At 37.5% G+C, this 22,288-nt stretch overlaps 1 protein-coding gene across 2 annotated transcripts in view; it reads left to right on the forward strand.

The window, feature by feature from the left end:
* The window catches only part of TRAPPC10 (trafficking protein particle complex subunit 10), a 44,893-nt gene that overhangs the window by 13,003 nt on the left and 9,602 nt on the right, over window positions 1–22,288 (forward strand). For both annotated transcript variants that reach the window (XM_065677067.1, XM_065677068.1), the window contains exons 6-16: window positions 133–244; window positions 1,311–1,558; window positions 3,804–3,950; window positions 5,688–5,802; window positions 6,977–7,053; window positions 9,734–9,825; window positions 11,060–11,200; window positions 13,767–13,879; window positions 14,939–15,453; window positions 19,676–19,817; window positions 21,257–21,415. In XM_065677067.1, the coding sequence (XP_065533139.1) occupies window positions 133–244; window positions 1,311–1,558; window positions 3,804–3,950; window positions 5,688–5,802; window positions 6,977–7,053; window positions 9,734–9,825; window positions 11,060–11,200; window positions 13,767–13,879; window positions 14,939–15,453; window positions 19,676–19,817; window positions 21,257–21,415 (1,861 nt within the window). The remainder of the gene's footprint in view (window positions 1–132; window positions 245–1,310; window positions 1,559–3,803; window positions 3,951–5,687; window positions 5,803–6,976; window positions 7,054–9,733; window positions 9,826–11,059; window positions 11,201–13,766; window positions 13,880–14,938; window positions 15,454–19,675; window positions 19,818–21,256; window positions 21,416–22,288) is intronic.

Here is a 22,288-nt window from a genome sequence, read left to right on the forward strand (position 1 = left end):
GTGAATATGGGAACGGGAAGAATATTTGGAAAAAGTGGTCGTCGGAGTTCTGTGTATGGATGGGGGCAGGCTGTAATACCAGACATGACTAATATCAGTAACGTGATCCTTGTATTGCTTGTGTGTCAAAAGGAAGAGCTGGCCTTCGTCTTTGAGATGCTGCAGCAATTTGAAGATGCACTAGTACAGTATGATGAACTGGATGCCTTGTTTTCTCAATACGTTGTCAACTTTGGGGCTGGTGGTAAGCGTCCTCAAGTGTTAATAAATGTTAAATAAGTGTTAATAAATGTTAAGTGTATTAATTGCTTCAATATGGTTCTGCTAAACAGCACAGTGCTTTGGGTACTTTATGTGTACATGGGAGAAAAAGATGGCACATTGTAGTGAAGATGCACGAAGCAGTTTGTGGTCTTGTTTTATGCTGTATGCAAACTCATGTACATCAGTCATTCTCTCATTAAGTTTTTTTTCTCATCTGAGGCTTAGAAGCAATTTTAAATGAAAAGCTGTGTTTTGCTCTTACTAGGTGATAGTTACAAAGGGAGCCTTGAGACTCTGTAATTACTTAAGTATTGATCTGACTGAGATACAGTTGCTGTTTTCCCAGCTCACTGTTAAGTCACTCAATAAAGAGCTTCCAGAAGAAATGTGCTCAGTTTTGCCTGAAATTACATGAGATATTTGGTATACGCTGCAAAACTAAATAGAAATATGCGTTTAATCTGCACTACAGAAGATTTAACTTTTTTCCAAAAAAAAAATACTGTGCAAGAAGTATCAAATAACTTGTACCAAATAAATTGTTTTAATGGGCTAAAGCACGTGATGTTATGTAAGAACTTTAATCAGGTATGTGTTATGAATCTGTTAAAAATATAGTGCAGGAGTAATTGCAGTGACATGTATTTGTCCTGACTGAATCTGATGCTATACCTGAAAGTGGGGATTCATCTGTTCATGATGGCTGAGTAAGAAATACTTAAGTAGATAAAGCTTATTTGTTTTAAACTTCAGGTAGGCTTAATTGCTAGATCACAAACTGATTGCCACTAGGTTAATAACAAATATACAATTAACACAAAATGCTATGGGGTTTCAGTGTGCTGAAGTTCAGTTATCTGTTTAACTGTGTAAGTTTTGCTGGTTTTTGTTTTTTTGTTCTGTTTTTGAAGTTAAGACATTAAGTCATTTATCTATATGATAAACTTTAGAAAGAATAAGCGAGCTTAAAACCTCTGGAGGGGAGGAAGAAGAGGCTTTAGTAGAAAGCAGTGGTTGATTCTTGGATATTAACTTTATTTACTTAGATGGTGCAAACTGGCTGACATTTTTTTGCCAGCCAGTGAGGAGCTGGAATGGTTTAATACTGCGAAAACCAATAGACATGGAGAAGAGAGAGCTCATTCAGAATCAAGAAGCCACTCTACTGGACTTGCGTAGTTACCTATTTTCTCGCCAGTGCACGTTATTAATCTTCCTGCAGAGGCCATGGGAGGTTTCCCAGCGAGCGTTGGAGCTTCTTCACAACTGTGTACAAGAACTCAAACTATTAGAAGTGAGTCAGTGTAATATATTCCATTATATGAATGGTTTTATTCAATGATGATGTAACAAGACTTTTGAAGTTTAGATATTGGTGACCAGAATAAAGTAAACACTGTCTGTGAGTTATCAAAATGAGGCCTTAATAAAAGATTACAACAGTGCTACCATTGAATGCTTCATCATGAGGATGTCTTTGGAAAGAAATTTGGAAACAAACCTTTGTTTAGTTCAAGTATTCTAGTCTCCACCTGGAAAGTTGATTTCTTAAGCTGGTAGGTAATTTGTCTGCTTTTTTCCTGGGTTATTACCAGTCTCTTGAGCTATAGTTCCCATCATTTAAATCTGAAGCAGTGTTGTACTGAAGAATATAAGACAGAGTGGTTAGTATGCCGATATGCAGGCTAGAAGTCTAACAAAAAGCAGTTCTGAATTATAAACAGTACCTACAGTAGGGCTTCTTACTGCCATATGAGTTGGATGCTGCTTTGATCGCCTTCTTTGGTTCTTTGTGATTCTTTTATGTGCCTAGTAATGCTCTTTGGTGTTATATATGTGTCTCTGCCTATCTCATCCAGTGACAGAAGAAAGAGATAGAAACAACTGATAGCTCTCAAAGCTTTTCATCATGTTGCATGCCTCCATGCTTTGCCCCTCTTCCTTCCATACTTTATTTTCTGCCGGTGTTTTTTAGTCCTCTGAGGAGGCTTTTATCAGGGATGTTGCACACTGATCATCCTCCATGTATGACCACAGATGTCTATGAATTGAAATACATCTTTAAGAACAGCACTGTGTGCATAAGAATATTTCTGGATTTCACTTTGTGACTCATCCATGTCCTTAATCCCATGGGTTCTCTGTTAGTTTTATCTCTGCTGTTATAACAATAGCTCCTAACTTTTGCCTGTCTGGCACTGTGGTAGTAAGTTCCATCTGTTTATCCATATTTAAAAATAGAGAATCTAGTTCAGATGCATTGTTGACACCTTCATGTATTCTAAAACTAACATGTAATTCTCATATATATATTTATATTATGGTTTGTGTGTCTGTTTTGTAGTTGTGAGTGTGGGTGTTTTTAGTTTCCAGACTAAATAGATGCAGCCTTCTAAATCTCTGAAGGTGCTTACTGCAGTTCTGCTTTTTGCTCCACCCCAAGTCTGTCCTGTGCCCCCCAGTACTTGGGGCTCTTTCCTGCACTGTCTCTTATTTCTGCTGTTTCTGTCTTCGTGTGGTGATCCAAATTGAATGCAGGTGTTCAAGCTGTGAGACAGTGACACTTACTTGTGCATAGCGTGTCGTTATCCCTGCTGTGAGCCTTTTTCTTAATACAGGCAAATCTCTTAATGTGGCTTGACACCATTTAGTGGAAATCTAAACTATGCTGTTCTCATTACCTTTCTCTTCCTGAAAATTATTTCAGAATCCAGATTTTTATTTTTTGTTTCAAATACATTGGGCTTGCATGTTGAACCTTCCTCTCACATTAGTCAACTCCCTAGTTCATTATGGGTTTCAAGACTTTCATAGTCTTTCTGAAAGAAATATTTTTGCTTATGAATGGGATTATGAGACACCATTATAGTGATTATATTCCAGATCTTTAGTTATGCTCATCTTTATCTTGATTCATGATGTTTTCTGTGTCAAACTCTACTGTCTGTCTTTATCATGACTAATAACCCCTTCTTGGTAATTTTTTTGTCTAGTTGTTTGTTTTTATCTTAATTCTTTAACCAGTTGTCCATGACAGATCTCTTATCCTTTCATTAACGAACTTACTCCTGAGAAGGAAACTTAGACTAATTTTTTTTTTCCCATTTTTTTAACCTCCTTAGTGTACTTTAAACTTCAGTCTCAGTTAGATCTGATGTCTCCTTAGGAAAATAGTAGTATATTCACAAAAGTTTTTCCTAACTCTGCTTTCCTTAGGCTTTGTTTCCAAATTTGGGGAATTTTCCCAAGGACTAGTATCTATTAGTCCTCTTTTCCTTCTCTTCCATCTTGGTGAATGTATCAAATCTAGTTAATATAATGACTGTTTAGTTGCTTAGCTGTTCTTGTTTCATGAGCTAATATATATAAAGTATTCAGGAGGCAGTGAGAGTTGGCCTGGTGGGGGTTTTTTGTGTGTTCTTAGCATAAGCTCTTCTAAGAGACTCTGCTATGTAGTATCAATAAAAATATTTTGCTGAAATGTTTTTCTCATCTGACTAATGCTTATTTCCCAGCTAATTCTATCTGTTCATCTTCAGGTCTCTGTTCCTCCTGGAGCTTTGGATTGTTGGGTATTTTTGAGTTGTTTGGAAGTCTTACAAAGAATAGAAGGCTGCTGTGATAGGGCTCAAATAGATGCAAATGTTTCCCACACAGTTGGCTTATGGAGCTATGCCACCGAGAAGGTAAGCAAATTATGTGTTGTATTTGTGGTATTACGGTTTTGAAGTGGACCATTTGTTTCTGTGGAACAGGTTTTTCACTTTCTATTACGGAATTTAATATGGTGTTCTGTATCTTGTTCTTCCCGTGCTTCTTACATGTTTCTATGAAAGGTGTGTACCTAAGTTGGAAATGTTCCTCGCATTCATAGTACTTCTTACACAAAGGGTAAAGGAAAAAGTTGTAGAATAATGAGTAGCAGTAAGGTGGAACTGAAATTTAGCAGAAAAAAAACAAACTTAGCAACTAGTGACAAAATTAAGAAGAATTTAACAACAACAACAAAGTTAATGGCCATCCCCATTTTGTGTGGTGTAATGTGACAAGCTGAGACCTTTTTTTCTTTTGTGGGCTTACCTTGGTGGTTGACTTATTCTAAGAGAATTAATCAAAAGACCAACACAACTGAACTTCTTTAAGATAGTATCCTGTGTTGACTCTGGGTATCAAGCATACCCACTGCTGTTTAGAAGCCTGTTTACGGTAGTGTGTGGTATTGTTTTAGCACTGTTAGAATGATAGAATTGTTTAGGTTGGAAAAGTCCTTTAAGATCTTTGAGTCCAACTGTTCACCCAGCACTGCCAAGTCCACCACTAAACCGTGTCCCTAAGAGACACATCTGTATGTCTTTTAAATGCCTCTAAGGATGGTGACTCCACCACTTCAATGGGCAGCCTGTTCCAATGCTTGATGGCCCTTTTGCTGAATAAATTTTTCCTAATATCCAGTCTAAACCTCCCCTGGCACAACTTGGGGCCATTGCCTCTTGTCCTATCACTTGTTACTTGGGAGAAGAGACCAGCACCCCTGTGCTACAAGCACCTTTCAGGTAGTTGTAGGGAGTGATAAGGTCTCCCCTGAGCCTCCTTCAGACTAAACAACCCCAGTTCCCTCAGCTGCTTCCCGAGAAACTTGTTCTCTAGGCCCTTCACCAGCTTGGTTGCCCTTCCCTGGACATGCTCCAGCACCTCAATGTCTTTCTGTTGTGAGGGACCAAAACTGAACACAGTATTCAATGTGCAGCTTCATCAGTGCTGAGGACAGGGGCGCAGTCCTGCTGGCCACGCTATTTCTGATACAAGCCAGGATGCTGTTGGCCTTCCTGGCCACCTGGGCACACTGCTGGCTCACGTTCAGCTGGCCCAGGTCTGTTTCTGAGCAGCTTTCCAACCATTCTTCCCCAAGCCTGTAGCATTACTTATGGTAATCATCTCTTTGGTTTTCCTGAATATAACACTTTAGGTGAATTTGCGAGCTTGTCTAATTAGTGTACTGGAGGCTGCCTGCATTTCTTGAGTATATAGTTTTCAAAAATATAGACACAGTTATTAGAAATTATCTTTGGTTATAATTGTCAAACATCTCGAGCATTGTCCGTGTTTATATGGAAAACCGGAAGGATTTATTCTGATTAAGTGTTATGCATGTAGGGACATCTGTGTATGTACCTGCGTTCCAATGTTATTTGAGTCAGTAATTTATATGCAATTTTATTCATAATAAAATCGATTTCTACTCTGAGAAACAGTTACTTTTGAAAGGTTCTCTACTTTTTTCCCATGCAACTTTAATACAGATCTTATAAGCAGTACAATATGACAGCAGTGGAAATGCATTGTAGGAATGATGTAACAGAATAAAAGGAGTTTTATATCGATTTTGTAGCCTATTTAAAACAAGCATCTGTTTTTTCTTACAGTTAAAATCCCTGGGTTACCTGTGTGGACTAGTGTCAGAGAAGGGACCCAATTCAGAAGACCTTAACAGAACTGTCGATCTGTTAGCTGGACTGGGAGCAGAACGCCCTGAAACAGGTATTACCAGGAATGTATGCATTCTTTCTAATAGCTGACATTTGTCTTAAATACCTAGTACGTAAATACATTAGTAATAATAATTTCTAAATATCCCTACATACAGATGAACATGATAGAACTATTATTTCTTACGAGATCTTTTCACGTGTGTCTAGTACTTACTTGCATCTCCTTACTGTTGCAAGTATAGGCTTTTCCATTAATGGTTCATTTATCAGCATTTAGGTAAATAGCCTTGAACAGTACCGGTTTTGAATAAAGTTTTTCATACTTGCAGACAAGTATTAAAAATAAAATTATTTGAAAAAGAAATGGAGCATCCTTGATCTGATGCGAATAGATAACCTGCAGCTGGAGCTACAAAGTGGTATTATTTGAGTTGAAGTGCTATTATTTGTGTGTCTGAACAATCAAATTTGTTTACTCATTGTGGATTTTACCACAAGGGTATTTCTGAAGGTATTTCTGAAAGAAGAAGTTTTAAGAAGTTAAATATGCTAGAACAGTTATTATCTTTGAAGCACTAGCTTCGCTTGTTCTTGCAGGTATGATGATAAATGATTCTTAATTCAGTGCTATGGTGCCTGTTGTATTCATTTAAATGAAATTAAATGAGGGCTTTTTTTCCTTCAAGAAATACTGACACATATTTGTTCTGGCAAAGATTTCTAAATTGGGCAAGCTACTTGAGAAAAAAACGGTACTGCTAACCATTTTCTTTTGAATTACATTGTTTAAAGTAGTAAAATGTTTTTAAATTACAGTATACTCCTGTCATGCTGATTTCTAAATCCAGCAGTGGGGAGTTGCGAGAATATCAGTCTTGGCACAACATGGTATTTAAATACAGTTGTGTTTGTTTCTAAGTTGAATAAATGTTAAGACGTTAGTACAGTTGTACTGCTGCTTGTCTTTACCCTGCTACCCTGAACATCGTTCACATATGCATGCATATACACAGAGTTGTGAAACAGCCTTTCTTGATCTTATTTTAGAGCCTGGTGAAGAAACTCATGATCTGTCTCTAAGTGGTAGTGATGTTTACCACATAAAATTAGTTTCAAGTTTTCCCTCTGTTTTCTATTGAAGGAAAAAGCAGGCAGGGGGGTGTGTATTATTAAAATAAGAGTGTATTTGTAAGTGACACCTCTTGTTCTGCTTTTTTCTAAAGCCAATGCATCCCAGAGCCCTTATAAGAAACTTAAAGAGGCCTTATCATCTGTAGAAGCTTTTGAAAAACACTACTTGGTAAGTAGGGGCTTGTTTGCTTATATTAGTTTTGTGTGTTTACATTATAGGTTGAAGAGGGACAAAGAAGACTGAGAAGATAACACTGAGAACTTAAATCTATATTTCTGTGTTTTGATATCAATATTGCTTACATACTGAACACAAGAGGGTTGATTTGTTTTACAGCTGGAACCTTGTATGCACCCCAAGTTTCAAGTATTTGATTAATGTTTACAGTTATGAGTTGAAGGTTATTATCTGTAAGTATGTACACTTAGTTGTTAAAATAGCCAATGCCATGGCTATCGTATTCTGCCATCCCAGATGCAGAATTAATTGAGTCTTCCCCAGAAGAATATTGAGGTGTGAACTCAGCTTCCTTTTGAATGATTTAGACTTGGGTCTTGCAATAGTGTAGCATGGTTTATGTTATACTGTTGATTTTTTTTTTTTTAATATATATATATATGTATATGCACTGTGGGACATCTCTGTATAATAGGGTTGGAGCTGGCATAGACTGAAACATGAGAATTCTTACTGTGCTTTAATATGCATGTTTTATTCCCTGACAGCTCCCTTATTGAGTAGCCATTGTAATGATGATCTATTAGTTTTGTTTGTTTGTCTGTTTTGGTTTTTTTTAATGAAAGATTGTTAAATGAAATAAAAAAAAAACACTGTCACAAGAGTGGGGGGGATTTGGGGGTATTTTGTTTGTTTGTTTTTTGTTTTCCTTAGATAATTTTCCTTTGAAACTTCTTATATTTGATTACTGTTGTTGGGGAAAAGTTGGAGGAAAGCTGAGCTGCTTTTTTTAATCTGAGAACTAGGTAGTACTTAGAGTTACAAAGTTTTATTGAATGAAAAAGTCTGAAAAGCTTTTGTCTGAAGATACCAGGTTTTATGTTAATGCTTCATTTCTTTGTAAGACTGGTTGGATAGCTGGGCCAAAGCTGAAATCTTCAGAATTGCTAGCTGCTCTTACATGTTCAGTTCTAACTTGCAACCAAAATATCTCTGCTAAATTCTGCAGTATCTGCCTAAATTTAAGAAACTAAGTGGGATCTGTAGACTTTGCCAAAGAAAGAATTGCCATTCCTGTTTGTATTTCTAACTGTGCTTTTATGCAACAGAAATTCAGATACCACTATAAAAGATTGTTTTTTATGTAGCTGTCACATTAATATATATGATTTATACATATCCATATTTTATCCATATATTCAGTGCAGAAGAGCATAGAATTAGTTAAAACTTCCAGATACACCAAAGAGCATTTACTTGCATTTAAATTTTTAATTAGTCTGGAATGTAAAATGCAGCTTTTCAGACACGTTAAAAGCAGGAAGTGATGAGCTTTTATTACCAAAAAAACCCTTTATTCTCATTCTGTGGCTAATCTCATGCAACAACTTCAAAATCTTTTGTGAGACTGTCAGGTCTTCTATAAGCATGTGGGCATGCCCCTTAATTTTGGGGGAATATGGCTTTTTGTTTGTAGGTGTAGCTGGTGTCTAAGACCCCTCTGGATCTGTTGAGGAGTGACTGAGTGATCACTTAGTTTATTGTAGGATACTGTTGTGAGTTCTTAAAGAAAGAAAGAAGTAATTTTTCTAGGGTCTCCATAAGAAACATCAAAAATGGCCTAAGAAAGGCTTTGGGAGCTCATTTTAGGTCATTTTCCTGCCCCACAGGAATAGATGCTTTCTGACATACTCTGCAAAATATTTAGGCAATTGGAAGCACTTACACAATGTATTTTGAAGCATAGTTCTTAGTACACAAAGTGAAGGAGAATGAGCTTCTGTGGAAGACTGCTGACAGAAGAGGCTGTGGGTTTGTAAGATATGAAATGGTTTTATGTTGGTGGCCAAAGATTGAGAACTTGAGGAAAATCATTTGGTGGTGGTATACTGTGTGTGTTGTAACTGCTGATGTTGTGAGAAAGATTTGTTGCTGTTACTACAGGTGTAATAAGGGCAAAGCAAGGAAGTGTGGCTGCATTGGAAACTATCTTAAAGATGGCTGAGGAACTTCAATGTGGGATTGCATAGCTTCCCGCAAAATTCATTTAAGGCACTCTTGTGAAAATACTCCGCTTGTAACTTAGCATTTTGTGTTTAATTGTTTGTTTACATACTGCAGACTTTCACTAAAGCTGCATGTAATGCCATTAAATGCATAAAAGAATCATGTACCATTTTCTGTGTGTAGTTGGTTTGGTTTTGGAGTACTAGTTGTGAGTCTCTGGGTCAAGCTCTAATATTATTCTAAACATGTTACAGTATGGTATGTCCTGGAATGATATACTACGTGATCCCGCAATGATAATCTGAGTCACTGAGAAATAGGTGTTTTCAAAAAAAGGAGAATTTAAGTGTAAAGAAGTGTTTGAAATTGCATCTGATCTATTATTTTGGTGGATTTGGGTTGCCTTATTTAACTGTTAATAGATTTTTTCTTCTGCCATTTGTAATGCAGATATGGGATAATGACCAACTGCTGAAAAAATAAAAATGACCTGTTACAAACTGCTCTGTATTGTATGCTGGGGCAAGGGGAAATCTGAAAAGTGATTCATTCTGGTCATTTTGTTGTAGTAACTTAGTTACTGGCTATGAGTTAGTGTGAAATACTGTGTAATTACTAAAAATACATAAAACTTACAATAGTTTCTTTTTTTTATTTTAAACAGGATCTGTCCCATGCCACCATTGAAATGTACACAAATATTGGAAGAATTCGCTCAGCTAAGCTTGTGGGAAAGGACTTGGCAGAGTTTTATATGTAAATGAATGTTTAAAATGTCTCAGATGCATTAGCTTTGGAAATTCTGAATATAATCCTTGAGGAAAATATGTTGTATTTAAACAGGAGTTTTAAAAATTTTTTTGAAATGTAGATATACCCAAAGTTTCAGGCTGTGTTTCAGAAAAAAACAAAAATTAAGAAGAAGTCTGGCAATCTCTTCATATCAAACCCTAATTCTTTAATAACTAAACATGAATACTCATGTTTTAGTACTTTTGCCTTCAACTGTCTTGTGTTCTTTAACTTGGTCATTTCTTCTCCTTGGGAAAAAAAGGGCAGTGGGGTAGGGGGAGAAAAATACATACCTTTGCATTTACTATAGCCTGCTTTGTAACAACTTGTTTCAAAGCTTATCTTAACTACATATGTGTCTATATATACCTAAGAAAAGCCAGAAAAGATGGTATTTGGAGAGTAATCAGTTTCATATGGAAAGCTGTTTCCCCACTGTGAAACTCAACAGTGATTTTATTTCTAACTTCCAGATATAGAATCATAGAATAGTTAGGGTTGGAAAAGACCTTAAGATCATCTAGTTCCAACCCCTCTGCCGTGGGCAGGGACACCTCCCACTAAACCATGTCACCCAAGGCTCTGTCCAGCCTGGCCTTGAACACCGCCAGGGATGGAGCATTCACAGCTTCCCTGGGCAACCCATTCCAGTGCCTCACCACCCTTACCGTAAAGAACTTCCTCCTTATATCCAGTCTAAACTTCCCCTGTTTTAAATTTGAGCCTGTTACCTCTTGTCCTGTCACTACAGTCTCTAATGAATAGTCCCTCCCCAGCATCCCTATAGGCCCCAAATATATTTTTTTTTTGTTTATCCCTGCTGTTAAATTCCACTAAAGGAACTTCGTGCATTGCTTTTCTATTTCATTTTATTTTTCTTAGAAGAATTCTGGAGTCTCAAGTGGTTTATTTGGGAAAAAATGTTTGGGCATGCTTCTCGCCTATGTTTGCTAAAGCAGTCTTCTAGCTGCAACAGAGTCTCCTAAATTAACTTAAATTATTCACCTGAGGGATTAATGTTAGGTTGAAAGACTACCATTGAACTACTACTGTGTAGAGATAAAATGGTTTACAGCATCTTGTTGTGCATTCATACACAATGTGCCTCTCCCATCACCCCTTTTTGAAAATGTGTAGAGTTTTCACGGCTGCAGAGGTTCTTATATCACTCTGTACTCATTTCTTTATTTTTTTAAAGGAGGAAGAAAGGTCCACAGAAGGCAGAAGTCTATCTGCAAGGAGCACTGAAAACTTACCTTGCTGAGGGATGGGCATTGCTCGTCACACATACAAGAAAACAGTTAGCTGAATGTCAGAAACAGCTTGGGCAAATAGAAAAGTATCCTTTAAAAGGCAGAGGCAAAAAAAATCAAGATTGGAGAAAATGATACTTCTGATTTATTTTTCTGACATACCTCTAACTTTTATTTAACAGTTGACATTGTCAGACATCAGAGAGCTGAGTTATTTTTTGTTTCCATTGTTGCTGTTCAGTTGGGGAGGGTTGGGTTAGTTATTTTTTCATTTCTATTTTGTCGTGGTTTAAGCCCAGCTGGTAACTCAGAACCACACAGCTGCTCGCTCACTCCCCCCCTCCCCCTTTCCTCCCCCTGCTCCCAGAGGGGTGGGGAGGAGAATCGAAAGAATGTAACTCCCACAGGTTGAGGTAAGAACAGTCCAGTACCTAAGGTATAACACAAAACCACTGCTGCTACCACCAATGATAATAGTGATACGGGAAATAACAAAGGAAGAGAATACAACCACTCGCTGCCAACCGATACCCAGCCCAACCCAAGCAGTGATCTCGCCCTTCTGGGGGTAGCTGCCCCCAGTTTATGTATACTGGGCATAATGTGCTGTGGTATGGAATACCTCTTTGGCTAGTTTGGGTCAGGTGTCCTGTCTCTGCTTCCTCCCTGCTTCCCCTGCTCTCTGGCAGAGCATTAGACTGAGAAAGTCCTTGGTCAGAGTAAACGTTACTGAGCAGGAACTAAAAACATTGGTGTTATCAGCGCTGTTCCCAGGCTGAAAGTCAAAACACAGCGCTGCATCAGCTACTAAGAAGGAGAAAAATGACTGCTGCTGCTGAACCCAGGACATATTCTTTCAGTTTTATTTTTTTGACATCTGATTCACTTAAAACTTTTTGCATATGGTTTCTGCTGTCTTTTAAATACGTGTAGGCTCTAGAGAGTGGTGCAACGTAAATAGTGTGAAGTTTGTCATTAGTTCAGCAGATACCATAGAGGTTTTTTATGATTCTGTTTGTATTTCATTATTATGGAAATTTTTCTGTGGTACTGGTTTTTCATTTGGTAAATGTGGTAGTATAGTGACTTCTTTTATTAATGAGCTTAATTTCTGGGCTTTCTTTCTGTAACTGCTACTACCTTTATCCTGTACCTGACCTGGCAAGGACTCTTCCGGTATTTGTCATGGTGACTTTTACTAAAAGTTACACAGAGGCTCAGGAGATGAAAATCTTGTGACTTTGGTTGCTGTTCTAATGTTTTGGGGTTGTTTTTTTTTTTTTTTTTTGTTATTATTTATTTTTTATTTCTGGCTTTGGTCTCTGCTTTAGAAGGGGAGTGGGAGTTGTTTGCTTTTACCTTGAGTAAAAGCTCAGTCTACAATGTGTGAGCGAAATCTCTAAACGCCGCATGAATGCAAAGTAATACTTCGAGAGAATGATTTGGCTTAATCCTAATGTTTGACAGGCTTCAAATTCTTTGCTTTGATACTCTCTGCATTATTTTCATGCACCAACTTTATCAGCTATAGTTGTATTTGTTTAAATCTTTAATCTGTGATGCTGTACTCTTGCTGCTTTCAAGATAAGAGATGCCGGGAGGGAGCAAAGTCTGCTGACTGGCCTTGGGTGTTTTGTTGTATTCTTTTTGGCATCAGAAACAGCACAATTACATATTATAGCAAAATTGCAAATTTTCATTATTTTTGGGGGGTTTGGGGGAAGGGCACTACTTTCACTGATGCTAGAGTTATAAATAGAATTCCTGTAGGTGTTGCAAACTGGCATGGTCACAGAGTTTTCTAGCTTTTCGTAAAGTTGTTGGGTTTTGTTGTTGTCAGTTGTTTGTTTTCCTTTGTCCAAGAAGCTCATATTTTAGTCTCTAAGTGACAGAAATACTAGAAATCTACTAGAAATCTAGAAATTCTAGAAGAAACGACAAATCTTGCTGTACCTGAAAATAACTTTTTAGCTGAAAATCAACTAAGTTTGTAGTATATTTTGGTTTTTTTGCTGCTTTTTTTTCACTAGTTTTTTTTTAGAACTAGACTTGGAGACTGTGAATGTCTGCCTTCTTTGAATATTCTTACATCACTTTTAAACACTCTTAAATTTTTCTGCTTCAGTGCAAATGCTTTTAAAGAATCTGAGCCAGTAATATTGCATTCTTAGCTAAATACTTAAGCAAGCATTTGTATCCCCAGCACCCAAAAGTATAAAGAATATTTTATGACTTAATGTAAGTGATGCTGTAACAACTAGCAGATTCTCAGCCAAGTAAACTGGAATATAATGAAATACTCAAGTTATTTAGTTCTAAATGTTGGGCAGTGTATTGCAACACACTAGGTCTTTAACTTGCATGCTGCATTTATCTATTGTCAAATGAGTTTTCTATGCTCACAACTCTTTTTAGATTGCACAGGTTAGTAATATGGATCATATCTTAGTAGGTCTGCAAAAAATAGAGATTCTGTAATATTCTCAGATGGTAATAAATCTTCCATTGTTTCTTTCCTCATGGAAAAGTATGGCGATGATAAAAGCAGGTCTTGTATTTAAAGATCAGAAAAGCAGTACTTGAACTGTCTTGTTCTCAGTCAAATTTCTGAATGTTGTAGGTTTCTACCTCATGTTTCCTTAACTTTGTTAGTTATCTTCAAACAAGCAGCCTTTTAGCTGGTGATAATCACTTAACAGAAAATGAACGCAAAAGCTTTTGCCAACAAATACTAGATTTTGCCAATCAGCAGGAAGAGAACCAAGGTAAGTCTGGTGCTTAAATACTTAATATGCTCTAATCTGATCTTTCCCTAGAAGTGCATTGGAAAGCTTTTTCTGATTGGTTTAATTACCTTGTGTATAACTTCAGAACCAACATGTTCTTTTCTTGTTGTCTCCAGAATTTTTATGAAACTTCTGCAATAATTAAGAACAGTCAAAGATAAGAGAGTAATTAACATTTATATTGAATACTGGAAAGGCTTTTTTTTTCCTTCACATTGTTTCTCTGCTTTGACAACTCGTGATTTATCTTGTGTTAGTTTTACTCCAGTTCCTAACTTACCTTTGTCTCTGCATTACTGGCACACAGATGGCAACTCTGTGATGATGTTGCTTTGGTTTTGATGTTAGGTTCTGTACCCATCCACTTGCAGCTTATTTTTACCATCTTACCTCTTCTCTTTATTCTTCCTGCTGCTTCAGTAATACCTTGCTCTCAGATACTAATCATCATTCAAATCCATACAGAATACTTCCTGTAAATCTGAAGACTTCATTTGTATGCAGAAGTTTTTCCTGATGAATGGATGTAGCATAAATAATACATTATTTTAGACTTGCCTCTTAATTCAGTTTTGGTACTGCCTCACTGTTGGTTTTTGGAATCTAGAAAAGAGAACGAAAACACTTTGTATGGTAAAGCTTATGCCTCAAGGTACCAGTCCAGTCATTTGTTCCTTACACTTGTACTTGCTCTTGATTTATGTGCTCTGGGAAGTTTGTCACTTTATGCTACTGTGTTCATCTGGGACACTTTATGTAGTAGTGAAACAAGAAACTTCTCCTTAGATGTGCTTAGTTTAGTCATCTTTAATAGCCTGAATACTAAAATTCCAGTAAATGTAACTGTAAGAAAACAAATCTCAGCATCTTTAAGCCTCAGTTCTACTCAAGGTAAAATATGAAGGTATTGATTTATTGTGAAAGGGTTCATTGTGAAAAGTTGTTGATCAGTTTATTACTAGGTGTTGAATTCTTAAGAGATTTGTTTATCTTCAGCAGCACTGGAGAAGAATAAAATCCCTGTTTTTATCTTTCCAGGTCAGAAGGTTGTATTGCCTATGCAGTCCTTTGCACAGTTGAAAACCCTGCATTTTGACCCTCCAAATGCTGTTGTCCATGTGGGTGGAAAGTTGTTGATTGAGTTGACTTTGCTGAGCCAAATGCCCATCCCTGTCCAAGTGGATCAGATTGCCATCCATGTTCACTTCAGCATTGAAAAAAATAGTTACAGAAAAACAGCTGAGTGGCTCACTAAACACAAAACTTCCAATGGTGTTATCAGCTTTCCAAATGAAATTACAGGCTTTCCTTTATCAAGGAACAACTTGCCAGCACTGGAGCTGTACGAAATGTATGAGCGGAGTCCCTCAGATAACTCTTTGAACACAGCAGGAATAATCTGCAAAAATGTGCACATGCTACTACGAAGGCAAGAGAGCAGCAGTTCACTGGATATGCCCTCAGGGGTGACTTTAGAAGATGGGGCTCATGTGTTGAAATGCAGCAACTTAATACTGGAACCAGGGGTCAATAAAATCACATTCAATACTCAGGTATGTTTTTATAGTTGAACAAATGTAAGAGGAACTAAAAGCACTGGCTGAGGAAGAACCTAGTGCTGGCAGGTGGCACCTGTATTGCTTCCTCTTGAAGCTTGAGTGATGCCATTACCTTTTTGGCTTTCAGTTTGCTGTTCTAGAATTTAATTTCCCTTGAAAGATGGCTATTGTGTTTGTGCCAGAATTTACAGGTGATTCCTATTTGCAAAGATTTGAGTTGGCCTTTCAAACCTTAAACATTGATTATTGCTGCCAAAAATGAAACTGATAAATTCACATACAAGATAATGTACCACTCATGAAGTCTGCCTTTGCTGTTGAGCTCATTCAAAATAATGTTGAAAATATTGATAGGAGTGCATTTTCTAGCCCTTAGCAAGTGACTATGTGGTTAGACTTGTTTGATAGCCTATTCTTCACTGGGGAGGGTGGTAGAATATTTTTTCACTTGGTGGGTGTAGTAAACCTACCTGTAAGAAGTATGACAAAGCTCATCGTTTTAGAAGATGTCAGAATTAAAATTGTCCCATTATTCATCTTAATCATATAAGGAATGAGAAGACAAGAACATAAGGATTGTGTGCTGCAGGAATACTAAATATGCATGAGCAAACACCCATGAAGATAAAAGTTTCACCATCTAAATGCCATCCTCAGAAAACGGCATTAGAGCCATTACAGCCCTGCTTCTGCCATATAGTGGTGTATATGACATTCTCTCAATTCCTGACTTACACATTCACTCTAAGTCAGCTTCATATTTGGAGTAATACTTTTTTCCTTCCATTCTTCCCCCACCAAGCGAAGTACTCAGAGTAACTGCTGAAGTATTTAAGGACTGAAGTGCTTATGACTTCTGTTTACATTGTGTTACCACTAGATGCATAGTAACTAGAAATCAGCAGGCCTTGAGTACCAGTCCTGTTGGTTGTGGTGTTGGTTTGTTTTGTTTTTAACTGCTACTCATTCTGTGGCCGTGTACTTTGCTGGTCTGTGGTTTGTTTACTTAGCTTAATGAAATGAGGAAGGGTATTTACCTGATGACTTAGTTCTCGGAAGTGAAATGTCAGACATTATCAAAACCAAGACTTTGCCATCTGTTTAGCGTTCCAGGAGTAGGAGCTTCTGGCCTCAATTATCATGCTGTTCTGTTCTTTGGGTTTCTGTAAATAGTTTCTATGTATGTCCTCACCTCTATAATACTTCGTAGGGAAGTATTTATCCGAGTTCAATGCTACAGTAATGAACGTAAGTGTAGGGAAAGTTTAAGTGAGAAAATGCTGAGAAATTCAGTGTAACATCAGAATGATAAATAAGGGATAAGGTAGCGTAATGAGGACTGCAACAAATACTTCATAGCTGCTTCATTTTAGGAGCATTATCCATCCTCTCTATTGGAAAGGGTATGGTGACCAGCAGGTCCAAGGAGGTGATCCTGCCCCTCTACTCTGCTCTTGTGAGACCTCACCTGGAGTATTGTGTGCATTTCTGGTGTCCTCAACATAAAAAGGACATGGAACTGTTGGAACAAGTGCAGAGGAGGGCCACGAGGATGATTAAGGGACTGGAGCACCTTCCCGTATGAGAGAAGGCTGTGTGGAGACCTCATGGCAGCCTTCCAGTATCTGAAGGGGGCCTGTAGGGATGCTGGGGAGGGACTCTTCATTAGGGACTGTAGTGACAGGACAAAGGGTAACGGCTTAAAACTTAAACAGGGGAAATTTAGATTGGATATAAGGAGGAAGTTCTTTACGGTAAGGGTGGTGAGGCACTGGAATTGGTTGCCCAGGGAAGTTGTGAATGCTCCATCCCTGGTGGTGTTCAAGGCCAGGTTGGACAGAGCCTTGGGTGACATGGTTTAGTGTGAGATGTCCCTGTCCATGGCAGGGGGGTTGGAACTAGATGATCTTAATGTCTTTTCCACCCCTAACTATTCTATGATTCTATGCTGTGAAGAAAGAAAGTGTTTTGCAGTCACATATGGTGTATATAAACACCTGCTAGCTTTGCCATTTTCTAATTGGTTTACATTAGCTTTAGTCCCTTTAAAAACTCATTTTGAAATAAGAATCTATGTATATGCTTTTGATGACTAAAAATGAATAGCTAGAGAGAACTGGTCAGGAGGTTTCTCTAGGATTCTTAGCATATTTTAAATTATCCACACCTGGGATTTTAATTTTTTCTTTTTCAATTGTTAATTTCTATCTTGTCATAGGAACTTTGTTTAGAGTGAAGCTTTCTATAGGCTTACGTACTCTGCCTTTCCATTTCTCCAGCACTGTGGCAGAAAGCAGTTGAGAAGGGTTGTTTGTATCAATGTGCACACATGCGTTTGTAGAACCTGTGTGGATAGCAGGTATCTCAAGATAGAACTTGAGCTCAGATCCCCGATGATACAATGTGATATGGCAGTCATGTCATTTGAACTACCTACTGACCTAGATTTTTAGATTTCTCATTCTTTTAAAGGATTGAGACAAACTAATGGGATTTGAAGATACCAGAGGTCTTGGTGCCTGCAAATTTAGTTTTCTGTCAAAGAAATTAAGATGTATGTAGAACTGGATTTCACATGAAGGAGCCTTACTAGGAGAAAGCTGTTAGACTGTTCTGAGCAGGCATTTTGGCTTAGTGGGATCATTAATCAATCTGAAACTATGGAAAAAGAGATATGGATGAAAAGCTAGATGCAGCACTGCTTTAAACTTGCTTTGTTCTGCATGATTATGGTAGCTGTTGGAGGATAGACAGCCTTACGCTTGTAACTTTTCTATTTTCCTAACCTTACTTTCTTGAAAGAAATTTTCATGGAAAGACTGCTTGGTGTGAATCCTACTTAATTTTATACAGTTGTTCAAAGCATGATTTATCTGCTCTTAAAGGGAAAATCTGAATATGTTACAATTTTGACATAACATGCTGAAAGCTTCAGTAGATTTGAGTTCCAGTATTTACAGAATATATACTAAAAATCTATTATCACTGTAGTAGTAGACTGTGTCAGTTCTACTGGATTACATAGCCAGCCAGAGAAGAGAAACTGCTGACAACTTGTTTTCTAAATTTTCTTACAGTAATGCTTAATTGCACTACTTCTGCAGTGAGAGGAGTGACTGCGCTTCCAAGATGCAGAGGGAGTTTGGTTCTCTCTGAGGATCTTAGGCTGATGATTAGCATTATTTATGCTGATAGCAATCTTCCAGTGTACTTTGTAAAGCTTTAATAGAGATCAGAAAGCATTATCTAAATTCTTCAGACTGATTCCTATCCCATGTTGAGGTTTGAAGTATGTTTATATACAAAAGAGTTGCTTTTCTGTTTATTAAAGGGTTCAAATTCAGTAACTAATGTAAATGCATAATACTGAATTTCAGTCAGGATTTTCTTTGTAAATAACTGTGAGATTTGAATGCTAACTTGTTAGAGCTTTTCTCCACAACTTGTCTTTAGATGTAGTTATATCCAGCATCAATATGTATTACCCTTGGTAAAATGGCACATGGAAAAAGAAAACACTTCCTATTCCCCAGCAGTAGTAGCTAAGAGCAAATAGAATCAAGAATAAATATACTAGCAGATGTTACATGTTTGCTTTTTATGTTATCAAAAACCATCCAGAATCCTGTTATTCAGGGTAAGGGAAGAATTTGAAATTCAGTGTGTGTGTAAAACTTCTCTGTAAGCATTCAGACAGCATGTGGGCTGGGGAGTGTGTGAAATTGTTAGCTTGAATTAAAAGCTGTGCTTCATAGAACATAGGATTTTATGAATGTTAGCCAAATGAGTACTTCAGTGCTTGCTAAATATCATTTCAGTATTTAATAAATATAATAATATTTTAATGTATGTGTCATTTGGAGGGGGAGGGAAGCAACCAACCAACAAGATGAAAAGCACCCTGAAATAACAATTTGACAGCATAACTGCTCTAGTAGTTATTCTGGCTATTGGCACTTGTTACGTACTGGTTTTTTTCTTGAATTAGCCAGCACTCTAGAGCTTCTCTCTTGATGGGGTGGAAGGGGATCCTTTGTGAAAATCTTGTTACTTATTAAGAAAAGTAGTCTGTCATTTTAATTTACGAATGCAAAGCATCTGATAAAAATGAGCTGGAAACATGCTGTTCTTTAGTAGAGGATTTGTTCCAGAACCTTTTCCTAAATTGAAAAACCTATTCAAATGTTTTTTTTTGGGTTTTTTTTTTTTTTCAAAGGCGAAAGAACCTGGGACATACACACTCAGGCAACTGTGCACTTCAGTGGGAAAAGTACAGTTTGTCCTTCTTCATATTTACCCAGTTGCGCAGTATGATGTATATTCTCAGGAGCCCCAGCTAAAAGTGGAACCGATGACTGGTAGGTATAGTTGTTAAACTGGTTGTTTTGATGATTTCTTTTGTATTTTCATGGTACTAAAGTGTTTTCTGTCTTGAAAATTACTCAGATTTTTTTTTGCCTTTTAATTTTGAGTCTTAAATTCTTGCTTTTCAAATTATCCATCAAGTGTGCCCTGTCAGTGATGCCTAGTTTTCAATAATTCCAGGGGTTGGTGCTGGAACATCTGGTGTCACATTTGAATATGAATTTGAACATGTATTGTCACTTAAATATCAGGTGTGGTTTGAGCTGCCATACTGGTTAGAAGTGACTACTTAAACTTGCAAATGAATGAGCTCCTTATTGTTTAATTCTGCCATGCTGCAGTCCCTTTGGTATTTACAGGAAACTGGGATTGTGTACGAGAACTGACAATACTAATTTATTTAAATTTAATACTGAATACATCCATTGAATTCACAGTGAGGTGAGCATTACTTAGATTCGTAGATTCATAGAATAGTTAGGGTTGGAAAGGACCTAAAGATCAACCCCCTTGCCATGGGCAGGGACACCTCACGCTAAACCATGTCATCAAAGGCTCTGTCCAACCTGGCCTTGAACACCGCCAGAGATGGAGCATTCACAGCTTCCCTGGGCAGCCCATTCCAGTGTCTCAGCACCCTCACAGTAAAGAACTTTCTCCTTATATCCAATCTAAATTTCCCCTGTTTAAGTTTTAACCCGTTAACCCTTGTCCTATCGCTACAGTCCTTCAACAAAAATTCAAATCATTGAGCTTCATGGATAGCATCTGCACAGTAATGACATCAAATTGTTATAGAGTTTATTAAAGTTTATAAATAGAAGTGAGCAGCAATTTTGTTTTCAGGCTATTAACTGAAGCAGTTGAGTTAATATGCATTTTGTACTATCATTCTAGTTACAGTGGTTGCAGCATGTGGTGAGGGAAGGACAGGCATATTGGGCTTTAATCAGATTAGCTACCCGTATGAAATTGATGGTTGTGATTCAGATATTTGAGAGTCTGTGTACATACTGGCATTCTTGTTATGTTCATTATATAAATACAGCATGTGGATACGACTGGCATTGTAGGTGCAAAAACACAAAGCTATCTACAACCTGAAGAGCTTAACAAAAAGAATAGGAAAATTTGGGATTACTGTATTTCACTGGGTTCTGTGTTGCTAAAGCTACACAGGATGTGAGCCAGCTAATCCAGGCCATCCAAGGAACAGGGGGTTTGTTCACGAAAGTTAAAACAACTGGTTTCTTCACACCAGTGTATCTGAGCTAGGTTTAATGTGTTGCATAGCACCAAACCCCCACACTGTCACGTTACCAAAACGTGTGACAAATCATCTGTGAATATTGCTGACAAGCCTTAGCAGTGCATTGTAACCATCTGCTGGTGAGTACTGGAACCTGTTAACAATTTCTTCTTTCTTCTTCAGATAGCCTTTTGGCTGGCATTCCACAGAAGGTGAAATTCACAGTGACTACTGGTCACTACACCATGAAGAATGGGGACACTTTGCAGCTCAGTAATGCAGATGCCATGCCTATTCTGTACCGTCCGGAGAGCAAGGCAGTGATCTATTCCAACACCAGGGGTAAGCAAGAAAGTAAAAATTAATAATCTTTAAATGGCTGAAAATTCAGTAATCCTGACGTAAACCTATACTTACATTAAGGTTAAGAACACTGATGCTGTCTTTTTCAGTAGTTGTTATTAAGAACAATTCTGGTGACTTGCAGCTGAATACTTCAGTGCAGGAAAGGTCTTAAACTTTGACCCTCAAGTAGTAGTGTGAACTTTGCAGCAAACATAGCTGGACAGCTTTTACTTTCATTGGTGTAATTTGGTAGGCATGGTGAAACTGCTGCCAAGGTGTGTATCTGTCATGATTTCCAAGAGAATCATGGCTGTCTTTTATTACTGCGTGGGCTCTATCTTAACTAGACCATTTTTATTGTGAAGTAATTGTAAGTAGGTTTCTTATGTTGTGCCTTATGTAAATAAATAGAGCATTTCCTTTGGCCAGTGTTTCATTTAAACAGATGACATCCCAGTTCCCTTTTTTCTGAGCATAAGTACTCTATAGTCTCCTTAGTTGCTCAAATGTGAGCAACTTTTACGTAAATGGGAAGAACAGTCTTAAAAGACTTGAAGAAATTGAGATTAAAATAGACTGTGTAGAGGCACCCCATGTATAGTACTTTAAAGACAGATGATTAATGATGTGTATGTGCGTATTTTTGGTTGTGCACATGTGTGTTCAGTAAGTTACAAGTTTTTTTTCAGTATTTTTTTAACATCAGACTAAGGACGTGCATGACAAAAAAACTTCAGTAGATGTTGTGGTGGACTAATGTAGCTCTTCAGCATGTTTGAAGTTTGTTATCAAATTGTCCTCTTAGTTCCTTCTTTAACATTGGAAGGGTTTGTTACGTGGAATGTGGTGGTTACCTTCCTTCAGCTTATA

This window comes from Lathamus discolor, chromosome 4, assembly GCF_037157495.1.
Source record: "Lathamus discolor isolate bLatDis1 chromosome 4, bLatDis1.hap1, whole genome shotgun sequence".
NCBI lineage: Eukaryota > Metazoa > Chordata > Aves > Psittaciformes > Psittacidae > Lathamus > Lathamus discolor.